Raw genomic sequence first — 12,258 nt, forward strand, 5'->3', positions numbered from 1 at the left:
AACCAATCAAAACATTTAAACCAAAAATCTGGGAAATGAGATATCCATAGGGGCCTTTGAAAAGCTCTGGCACATTCCTAGGAATTTGAAACAATGTGCTAGTATCCAGGGCTGTGCTCAGGAAAGACCTGAGAAGGCCCCAAGTTCTCACCTCTGGGTAACGTCAAGTCTCTGTGAAAGCAGAAAATGAAGGCTAAGACACAGTTACAATCTGCATGTCCAAAAGCTGAAGGCATGCCCCAATATGCACATAAAACCACCCTTCAAAGCTGGGTTTTATTGGGTCCAGGCATTTAAAGAAATCTCTGCCCAATCATTAGCTGACCATTAAGCCTATTGAGCAGAGACTTCAGTAGCCACACATGACAAAGAATACAAACTTTACAGATTCAGCTCAGGAAAGTCACTAAGCAAAAAACCTCCAGCAAGAACAACAATGAACAGCAACAACGACAAAGCCTGGGGTGAAGGGAGAATCTGATTTACAGAATTGCTACATTATATTATTTTAAATGTCCACTTTTCAGCAAAAAAATTAGAAGATATGCAAAGGAGCAATAAAGTAGGAACCATAAACACATGCAAATAGAAGTCCATAGAAACTTTCCATCAGATGTTGGACTTATTAGATAAAGACTTTAAGTAAGGTATTTTAAATATATCAAAGAACTAAAGAAAACCATGTCTAAAGAACTAAAGGAAAATAGAATGATGTCTCATCAAATATAGGATACTAATAGAAGAGATAGAATTATTTTTAAAAAGAACCAAATAGAAATTAAGGAGTTAAAAAGTACAATAAGTGAAATGAAAAATTCACTAGATGAGTCCAATAGCAGATTTGAACTGGCAGAAGAATCAATAAACTTGAAGATAGGACAATTTGAGATGATTCTTTCAGAGGAACACAACTTTTAAAAAAAAGAAGAAAAAGTGAATAGAGCCTCAAAGGTCTGTGGAATACCATCAAGTGCACCAACATACACATAATGGCAGCACTCCCCCCCCTCAAAAGGAGAATGAGAAATGGCAGAAAGAATATTGGAATAAATAATGGCCACAAACCACCCAAATTTGATAAGAACTATTAATCTACATATCCAAGGAACTCAGTGGAATCCAAGTAGAATAAACACAAAAAGCTCTACATCTAGATACACTATAACCAAGCTGTCAAAAGTCAAGGACAAAGAGAGAATCTTGAAAGCAGCAACAGAGAAGCAAGGAGATCATGCACAATTGCTCTTTAATAAGATTAAAAGCTGATTTTTTAATTAGAAACTATGGAGATAAGAGGCAGGGAGTTCATATATTCAAAGTGCTAAAAGCAAAAGAACATCAACCAAGAATTCTATATCCAGCAAAACTTCAGGAACTCCGAGATAAACAAAAACAGAGAATCGATTTTCTAAATAAATTCTTTAGAAATTAAAAGTCCTTCCAACTGAAATGAAAGAACACTAGAGAGTAACTTGAATCCACATGAGTAAATCAACAGTACTGGTTGATTTAAATATAAATATAAAAGACAGTATAAATGTATTTTTGTAACTCTTCTTTTATCTGATTTAAAAGAAAACTGCAAAACAATAATTATAAATGTGCTGATGGCATACAGTGTATGAAGATAAAATTTGTAAGGCAGTAATTGCACAAAGGAAGGGGAGAGAATGGAGTTGTGTAGGAGGAAAAGTTTTGTATACTACTGAAATTAAGTTGGTATTAATCTGAACAAGATTTTTGTATGTTAATGTTAATTTTAAACCCCAGGCAACCACTAAGGCAATTTAAAAATACAGAGTTAAAGACAACACAATGATCCCTATGGTGGATAATAGACTGTGGTTAACAGTACAAATATGAGAACATTCTCTCATGAACTATAACAAATATACAATCCTAATACCTGGTGTTAACAATAGGGTAGTTTATGGGAAAAACATACCAAATGTAAGCTATGGACTACAGTGTGCAGTAGTCTTTTGATGATGTTCTTTCATCATTTGTAACAAATGTTCCACAACAATGCAAGATGTATGGGAATCCTGTATATTATGCATGACTTTTTTTTAAACTCACAATTTCTGTAACTTAAAAAAAGATATAACAAAAATGAAAATGATATACTAAAATATATCTATTTCACACAAAGGAAGCAATAATGACATATATAAAAAGACATATAAACTACAAAATGGCAGGTATAAATCCTCTTATCACATTAAATCTGTAAATGGATTAAACACTCCAGCCAAATGGTAAAGACTGACAGAATGGATAAAAACCATGATCCAATTATATGCTGCCTACAAAAGGCACACTTTTGATTTAAAGATAAAAATTGGTTGAAAGGAAATAGATGAAAAATATATACCAGGAAAATAGTAAACCAAAGAAAGTAAGGTTGCAATATTAATACTATACAAATAAATGTTAAGACAAAAATAGTTACAAGAGATGGAAAAGGACATTTTATAAAGATTAAAAACTCAATGCATCAAGAAGATTCAGTGATTATAAAAATGCATGCATTTTTATAACAACAGAGGCACAAAATATATGATGCAATAACTGACAAGAATTGAAAGGAGAAATGACTATTCCAACAATAATCATTGGAGACATCAATACTCCACTTTCAATGATGGATAAAACAACTAGACAAAATGTGGACAAGGAAAGAGAATATTTGAAAATCACTACAAACCAACTAGACCTAACACACATCTAAACAAGACTCTACCCACCAAGAGCAGAATATACACTCTTCACAATTGCACATGGAACATTCTCTAGCCTAGACCTCATATTAGGTGACAAAACAAATCTCAATAAATTTAAATGGATTGAAATCAACGTAATGTTTCTGACCACAACAAAATGAAATTATAAAGCAATAAGAAGGAAATTTCAGAAATTTACAAATATGTGGACATAAAGCAAGGTACTCCTAAATAACTCATGAGCAAAAGAGGAAATCGCAAGGAAAATTAGGAAATACTTTTATGAGTGAAGATACTGAAGCAATAAACCAAAACTTACAGAATGCCACTAAAATGGTGCTTAGAGGGAAGTTAATACTGTAAGTGACTACATTAATAAAGAGATCTCAAATTAATAACCTAACCTTCCACCTTAAAGACACTGAAAAATGTAAGTATGAAATAATCCAAAGCAGGCAGAAGGAAGGAAATAATGAAAATGACAGCAAAAATTAATGTAGTAGAGAACAGAAAAAATAATAGGGAAAATCAATGAAAACAAAATTTGGTTCTTTGTAAAGATCAACAAAACCAACAAACAATTAGCCAGGCTGATCAAGAGAAAAAAGAAGAAGATTAAAGCTGCTAAATTCAGGAATGAAAGAGGGGACAATACTACTAACTGTACAGCTATAAAAAGAATGATAAGGGAAGTGGATTTGGCTCAACTGACAGAGCGTCCACCTACCATATGGGAGGTCCAAGGTTCAAACCCAGGGCCTCCTGACCCGTGAGGCGCTGGCCCAAGCGCAGTGCTCATGCATTCAAGGAGAGCCATGCCATGCAGGGTTGTCCCCAGTGTAGGGGAGCCCCACACGCAAGGAGTGTACCCCGTAAGGAGAGCAGCTCAGCATGAAAAAAGTGCAGCCTGTCCAAGAGTGGCGCCACACACACAGAGAGCTGATGCAGCAAGATGACACAACAAAAAGAGACACAGATTCCCAGTGCCACTGACAAGAATACAAGCAGACACAGAAGAACACACAGTGAATGGACACAGAGAGCAGACAATTGGGGGGGCAGGGAGGCAAGAGAAATAAATAAAAAATCTTTAGAATATATATAATATACTATAGTAATACAATAAAGGACAAAAGCATGATTATATCTATAGATGTAGAAAAAGCATTTTATAATATCTAATACTATTTCATTATAAAAACACTCAGTAAAATTAGAATATAAGGGAACTTCCTAGACCTGATTAAGAGCATATATGGAAATTCCACAGCTAACATAATTGTCAATAGTGAAAAGTTACAAAATTTCCCCCTGAGATCAAGAACAAGACAAAAAGGTCCACACTTGCCCCTTCTATTCAACATTATAATGGAAGTTCTAGCCAGGAAACTGGGTGAGAAAGTGAAATAAAAAGCATCCATATTGGTAACTAAGAAGTAAAACTAGGGGAGTGGATATGGCTCAAGCAGCTGGGTGCCCACCTCCCATATGGGAGGTCCAGGGTTCGATTTCCAGTGCCTCCTGAAGAAAACGAGCAAGACAGCAAGCTGATGCAAAGAGCTGATGCAACAAGGTGATGCAACAAGAGACACAACAAGCAGTGAGCAGAAGTGGCCCAAGCGATTGGGTGCCTCCCTCCCACATGGGAGGTCCTAGGTTCAGTTCTTGGTGCCTCCTAAAAGAAGACAAGCAGACTACAGAGAGCACACAATGAACAGACACAGAGAGCAGACAGTGAGCACAAACAATGAGAAGTGATAAATAAATAAATCTTTATTAAAAAAGAAAAGAAATAAAACTATCTCTGTGTAAATGACATAATAGTGTACATAGAAAAACCTTACATAGTGTGACACACACAAACAATTTGAGATAAACAAACTCATCAAGGTGGCATGAATACAAAAATCAACTGTATTTCTATACACTAGCAATGAACAACCTGAAAATGAAATTGAGAAAATAATTCCTTTCATTATACGATCAAAAAGAATGAAATCTTTAGGAGTAAATTAAACCAAGGAAGTGCAATACTTGTACCCTGAAAATTACATAGCATTGTTGAAAAAAATTAAAATGACCTAAATAAATGGAAATATAGCCCATGTTCAAGGGTTGGAAAAGTGTATATTATTAAGATGGTAATACTCCCTAAATTGATCTACAGATTCAGTGCAATCCCTATCAGAATCCCTTCTTTGTAGAAACTGAGAAGCTGATTCTAAAGTTGACCTGCACTTCACCAAAAAAAAAAAAAAAAATCCAGAAAAAGAACAAAGTTGAAGGATTCATACTTTCTGATTTTAAAACTTACTACAAAGTTACAGTAATTAAGAGAGTGGTTAATGCCATAAGAATAGACATATGCGTCCATGGAATAGAATTGAGAGTCCAGAAACAAATCCATCTATCTATAGTCAGCTGATTTTATGGTATATACATACAATCTAATATTGTTAGCAATAAAAAGGAATGAAGTTCTGATATATGTACATAACTGGAATGAATCTTGAAGACATCATGTTGAGTGAAATAAGCCAGATACAGAAAGACAAATATTGTATGATCTCACTTATATGAAATATTAATAATTAGAATATGCAAATTCATAGAGTCAGAAATTAGATTATCTGGGCAGGGGTGGGGGTGAGGAATAGGGAATTAATGCTTAACTGATCAAAATTTCAAATTAGCATAACGTCAGCTTACATTAAGGCACACCAGTCCAATGTGTCGTTAATAAATTGAAACTCCCAATATGCTTTATAGGTTGAACTTTTATCAGTAGTGAAAATATAAATATACATTTGCTATGCAACAATAAAATGTTGTAATTAATATCTGTGAAAACTATTAGTTTATGTACAAGGACAAAAGAACTTTCAAATAGTTAAATAAATAAGGAACAAGATTGACAATTGATACAATTGTAAAAGAGGGAGTGCATTAGCTAGGTAACTTTAGGAAAAACATTAATTCTATTTTTGTCAACTCATTTTATAGAAGTTAAAATAATATAAGCTATAACAATAAAGATTAGATTGTAGAATTTTATGTTGTACTAGTAATTACAATGTTAACAAATTGATATTTATTATTACATTTATGCCATAAAATCCTATCTGGCAATTTGTCAGGTCTTGTGAAAATGAATAAAGAGCAGACTGTCAATTTTGTCACCTCAGAAATTCACAAGGAAGAGACCTAAATCTTGTACAGTAACATCTACAGACAAATTATATTTGAACCAGACAAAATAAAGCATATAAGCAGAGAAGAAGGTGTTAGAGAAAAATGATGTGCTCCCAAGAGATTGACTCCTTCTCAACTTATTTGCAAAGTGAGCCATTTCGTATGGCAAATGTGTGCCTCAGGAACAAACCAAGGGCTGGGAGACGACAGGGATGAGCAGCCATTGTTCTTTCCCAATAATGTAAACATTAAAATTCAACTATTAGAATGTATAATAATAACATAATAATTGAAAACGTTAAACTGAAATGCACAATTTAGGATATAGAAAATTTTTATTTCTCCAGATTTTTTATTACTTGTTCATCCCTTCATCGCCCCTTTGCCCCATTCCAATAGACACACCCCTACTTTCTATGGCATGTCAGGAAGTGGGGGGCAACTTTTTTTCCTCCTCTTTGTCTTTTCTCCATTCTGGCAGTCGGGCTGGAAGGTATTAGCCTTCCAGAAAAGTCCTGGGGCAGGCAGCCAAGGTTAGCTCGATTTCAGTCACAGGGGAAATGCTCTGCCTTCTATCTTATTTTTTTCTGGATCAGTGACTATGTGGATCAGTAGAGTGGAAAGATGAGAGATGTTCTGCTTCTACCCATTCCTACGTACCTTGCCATGGGGTCCAGCTCGAGCTCTACCTGCTCCTTCAACATTTGCAGGGCTGAGTTAAAGTCCCAGACACTAATGAAATGATACTTTGCTTTCCTTTTTTATGCTTTGCTATCGTTCCCTGTTCATATATTTCCCTCAGAGACCTTTCAGGAAAGAGGGGTGGCTGTGCCTAGCCCAGATTTGGAGATTTTTGGGTTTCTGGTCCAAATAATACATTAAAAACTCTTATAAATGATGGTTTATCTTTTGTCAATTTCTAATAATCATCAGAATATTCACTTGGAATAGAAGAGGTATCTCCATATAACCACATGCTTATATATTCAACAAACTCATTGAAACAGAAAACATTTCCTGGAGAAAAAAAAAAAGGTGAACAAAGTTGATGAAATTAGGAATAAACGAAATATCTAGGAAAAATTTAGACAATTACCAAAGTATCCTCTCAACAGAATCTGGTCTTTCTATTGGTGATTTTTATCCAACCCATAAAGAAAGAAACAACAACTATAGTACCTTAACTCTTCCAGAATATAGAAAAAGATAGAAAGCAGGGGGGAGAGACTGATCAGTCAATTGCTAATGGATTTAACTTCAAGTTCCATGAAGTTTAGTTCCAATTATTAGCATCAGTCATGGTTCCTTTCCCAAATGGTGTTTTCACCAGCATTAACTTGGTGGTTGAAAGGTACAAAAGAAGGCACGGTTTTCTTTTGCTGTTCTCATGGTCCTTAGAAGCAGGTCTGCAGGGGTTTAAATTGCTTACAAGGCATAAAGATAGAACTCTGGGCTCTAGAGCATCAAGCGCTCTCAGCAAGCAGGTACTTTATCCAATAGGGCATTTGTGTCCCAGAGAGCAACGTGCAGTGCTAAGAGAGGTTTAGTCTTGATCTCAGAGTCTATATTTCAGAACGTCATATTTAGAGCCATTCTAACTCATAAGGTTTTTCAATCTTTGTAGAATGCTCGTATAAATGAGAAAGCAGTTTACCCAAGAAAGAAATCATATCCCGTCAGATGGAAGAGCAAGGATGAATTAAGGTACATGAAAACAACACGCAAACAGAGCGAGACCCAGAAAATGACAACCTACGTTCAAATGTCACATGTGGATTCCCTAGCAAGGAAAACCTGTCTCTGCGGACTGCCTGGAGCAATGGAAGGTGCACTTGGGGACTGCCTTGGCTTCCGGTGAACCAGCAGCCCTGGAGAAGTATCACTACAGCCAAATTCCCAGGCGACCTGCCAGGGGAAAGGAAAATCAGTCCCAAGATCATGAATCAGAATATGAAAGTGTACAGTCAAAAAACGCCTCCCTCCAGGCTCTGCTGAGCCTGGCCTCTGGGAGACCCATTCCCCATATTGCCTCCCTCCCTGAAGACCCACTGAGGCTGAGGGGCAGAAGTTAGGCTCGAAGGACAGAGAGCGCAGCAAGCAGTAGTTCTGGCTCACTGAGAAGCACTAATAAAGCTAGCTATTTTAAACAGAAAAACACTTAAAAATATGCTCTAAGTTCCAATCAATGGAAGGATATTAGTCATTCCGCAAATATTTATTAAGGGCCCTCTCGGTGACAAGCACCTTCTAGGTGTTTATTCATTTAGAGACAAATATGAAACAGTTTGCTGCCCACAAGTGGAGGAGGCAGAAAAATAATGAGCCATTATAATATGCAATGCCAAGTCTTCTGATAAGAATAAGCACAGAGAGCAAAAAAGACGGGTGCATGATCCAGTCTTAGGAATCTGGCTGCTAGAGAAGCATTGTATAAATGAGTTCTGAAGGAGCACGAGTTAGCCAGGAGAAGGTGGAGAGGACAGTAGAGGCAAAAAGTACAGTATATGCCAAGGACCCAAAATCTCTCGTTTCTGGGTAGGGGTAGGCAAGAGAGTAAGTTGGGTAGTTTGCCTGCAGCATAAAGCGCTTGGAGGAGTGTCAATCCCTGTGGGATACACGGGGTAGACCAGCCAGATCGTGAAAATCCACATATTCTATGTAGAGGCGTTTGGGCATCCTCACAAATGAGTTTTTGTTTTAAAAACACAAAAGGTGACTCCTCCTTGTGGCCTCAATAGAGTTAACTGGTATCAGAGCAGGCTATCCACTGTCAACAATTATAAAACTGGACAAAATATAGGAAGCAATGACTGTCAGGCACTGGACATCAGGTAGAGCAAGACTGTGATCCCTGACAAAGGCAAACTCACGTGGTTCTGTTCTTTCAGCAACCTGGCTCTTTCCCAGAGGCAATTTTCCAACCACGGTACAGGGGGCGGAGCCCAAATAGAGTTTGGCAGCGCTTCTGAGCCGAAGAGGCATGAGGGTGCAGGGTTGGTGAAGTGGCTGGAATCTAGGGAGGCAGGACACACAAAAAGAGGGAATTGCTCAGGGTGTACGTGAGGGGCAGGCAAACGTCTGTGTGAGGGTTCCCTGCAGATTCTTGGCCAAAAGTTGGGCTGCACACATACATGGTTACAAGGCTCACCTGAGAGGAGCTGTCGTGGACTTGAGAGTGGAACAGTTAACACTGGAAGTGGAGTAGCTTGGGAGACTCTGGAGTTTTAACCGGCCAGAGTGAAGATCCCTTGTGATTCTATAACTGAAAACTAAATGAGATGCTACAAAAACTACATCTCAGTAAGGACCATGCCCTAGAGCAGCCTCCCTGAACAAGGTTTTGAGAAAGTATTAAGCCCTACAGAAAAAGATTTGAGTATGTAGCAAGTACAAGTCTAGATATAAAGGAGAGATGCTAATTCTTTATGTACGATGGATACCTTAGAACACAAGCGCCTAATTTTCTTGTAGAATTCTGGTTTAGAATGGCTTCTCTAGAGGAAGATCTATTCTAGACCTACTCTAGTGTTTTAATTTGCTACAGCCTGCCAAGGCAATACACCAGAAATGGGATGGCTTTTACAGTGGGGATTTATTAACCTGCAAGCTGACAGTTCTGAGGCTGTGAAAATGTCCAAATCAAGGCATTGAGTGATGTGTTCTCCCTGAAGATCACGTGCCCGCGATCCTGGACTCCTCTGTGAAATGGAGAGGCAAACGTAGCATCTTGCTTCTCCTCCACACCTCATCACTTCCAGCTGCCAGGTTTCCGTGGCTTCCTCTTTCAGCTTCCAGGGGTTTCTCTCTCAGTTTCTGTGGCTTTTCTCTCTCTCTCTCTCTCCATATTCATTCTGCTTATTAAGGAGTTCAGCAAGAGGATTAAGATCCACCCTGGGCCACGCCCTACTGAAATAATCTAATCAAAGGTCATATCTACAAGAGGTTCACAATCACAGGATTAGCTCTAAGGACAAGATTTTTTCTGGAGCCCAAAAGCCTCAAACTACCACACCTAGCAGAAGTTTAAAACCAAGACTGGATAATATTTACAGGGGAGACAAGAGTTTAGAGGTTGAGGCCCACCAAGTTAGAGGGGCCTGAGAACCACCTTGACTTTTCCACAGATCCACTACAACAAAGCATAAAGCCAGCCCTACGTAAGTGCAAGATGATCAATCAGAAACTGAATGCCTGCTAGGGCAAAAATCAATACTTTTCCTAGAAAAATAATAAATATCATTTCTAAGACATATCATATACAAAGCAATATACAATAAAAGATTACCAGACATGTAAAGAAACAGGAAAATGTGACCCATAGCAAACAAAAAAAAAGCAGTCATTAGAGATCTCTGTAAATATAAGGGCAGACATGTTAAAAGTGAAAGAATGGGAAAAGATGTGCCAATATAAACGGTAAGCCTAGGAAAGCTGGAATGTTTCTTAAAAACAAAGCAGAGAATAGGGTATGATAAATAAAGTCTCCAGGGCTTCTTTTTGAGGTGATGAGAATGCAAAATTGATTGCGGTACTGTACATATCTCTGAATATACTAAAAACCACTGACTTAATTTTAAATGGGCGAATTGCGTGGTATTGGAATAACTCAAATAAGTTGTTAAAACCCAGACATTAAACTTTAGGCAAGGGGATAATACCAGCAGTAAAGAAAGACATACATAATGATAAATGATATAATTCACTAAGAAGACATACCCCTAAATGGAGACACACCTAACAATAGAGCTTCAAAATACACAAAGAAGAACCTTGCAGAACCAAAGGGAAAAACAGACAAAATCACAACCATAGTCCGAGATTCTGACACTCCTCTTTCAGCGATTGATAGAACAATTAGACCAAATATCAGTAAAGATACAGGAGGTCTGAGCAACACTATCAACCAGCTTGACCTAATTGATATTTATAAAACATTTAACCTACTGACATTAACCCATATTCTCTAACAATAAAATTAAATTAAATAACAAGATATCAAGGAAATTCTCCCAAATCTGGAAAATAAACAAAATGCTTCTAAATAGCCAACTAGTTAAAGAAGAAATCAAAATGGAAATTAAAAAATACTTCATATAATAATAAATAAAGCATAACACATCAAATTTTGAGACAGAGAAAAAGCAGTAGTTACAGTACACCTTATAGTTTTATATTGTTTCCTCCTTAATATGCAAGTCAAAGAAAGATAATTGAATGCAAATTAGAAGGAAATAAAGGTAAGAGCAGAAATTACTTAAACAACAAACGAAAAAATTGTAGATAAAATTAACAAAAACAAAAAGCTGTTTCTTTGGAAATAGTAATAAAACTGATGAGCCTAACAGCAGAGCTTGATAAATTGATAAAAATTCTAGCAAGCTTACCAAAGGAAAAAACAAAACACAAATTGTCACTATCAGGAATGACAGAAAAGATATCATTATAGATGGGAAAATATTAATATTATTATACCTTTATGCTATTAAAGTTCCTGAACAATAAAACTTATCAAAACTGGCTCAAGAAGAAAGAAATTTAAATAATCTAAAAACTGAATACTGATAACTCATTTTTTAAAAACCATCCCATAAAGACAACTCTAGACTTAGATGTTTCACTAGGGAGAATAAATAACACACAAACTCTTGCATAAAATAGAAGAGAAGGAAAGCTTCTCTATTTATTTAATGAAGCCAGTATAACACTGACACCATAATCTGACAAAGAGATTGCAACATAAAAAATTACAGGTTTGAAAAAAAAAATTATAAGACACAATATCTCATAAACATAGGTGTAAAAATCCTTAACAAAATGCTAACAAATAAAATCCAGCAATATATAAAAAGGGTAATACTTCATGACTAAGTGAGATTTTCCCTAGGGATGCAGCATTTGTCTGACATTAAAAAAAAAATCAATCAATGCAATTCAACACATTAGCAGAAGGAGAAAAATCATATGATCTTAAGAGATGCAGAAAAAGAATTTACAAAAATCAACTCCTATTAATGATTTTTAAAATAACATTCAGCAAACTAGGAGTTGAAGGGAACATCCTGATTTTCATAAAGGACATCAATGTGAGTATTACACTTTGTGGTAAAATATTGAACATTTTCCCCAAAGATCAGTAACTAAGCAAGGATGTCCACTTTGACCACTTTCAATATTTAATAGGAGGTCCTTGCCAATGGAATAAGGAAAAAAAAAAAAAAAAGAATAAGGATTGGAAAGAAAGAATTAAAACAATCTCTACTTGTAGATGATGTGTTTATCCTCATTAAACAATCTAAATTTTTAAAAATTACTAGACTTATTAAATTTAGCAAGGTCATAGGAC

At 36.3% G+C, this 12,258-nt stretch overlaps 1 protein-coding gene across 1 annotated transcript in view; it reads right to left on the reverse strand.

Annotated features, from left to right (window-relative positions):
- Positions 1-4,473: 4,473 nt before the first annotated feature.
- Positions 4,474-12,258, reverse strand: part of BLOC1S5 (biogenesis of lysosomal organelles complex 1 subunit 5) — a 109,491-nt gene continuing 101,706 nt past the window's right edge. Inside the window, exons 5-6 of the mRNA XM_058285203.2 lie at positions 8,786-8,928; positions 4,474-7,820 (exon numbers count right to left, since the gene is read on the reverse strand). Of these exons, the coding sequence (XP_058141186.1) occupies positions 8,800-8,928 (129 nt within the window). The 3' untranslated portion in view covers positions 4,474-7,820; positions 8,786-8,799. The remainder of the gene's footprint in view (positions 7,821-8,785; positions 8,929-12,258) is intronic.

This window comes from Dasypus novemcinctus, chromosome 22, assembly GCF_030445035.2.
Source record: "Dasypus novemcinctus isolate mDasNov1 chromosome 22, mDasNov1.1.hap2, whole genome shotgun sequence".
In the NCBI taxonomy this organism is placed as follows: domain Eukaryota; kingdom Metazoa; phylum Chordata; class Mammalia; order Cingulata; family Dasypodidae; genus Dasypus; species Dasypus novemcinctus.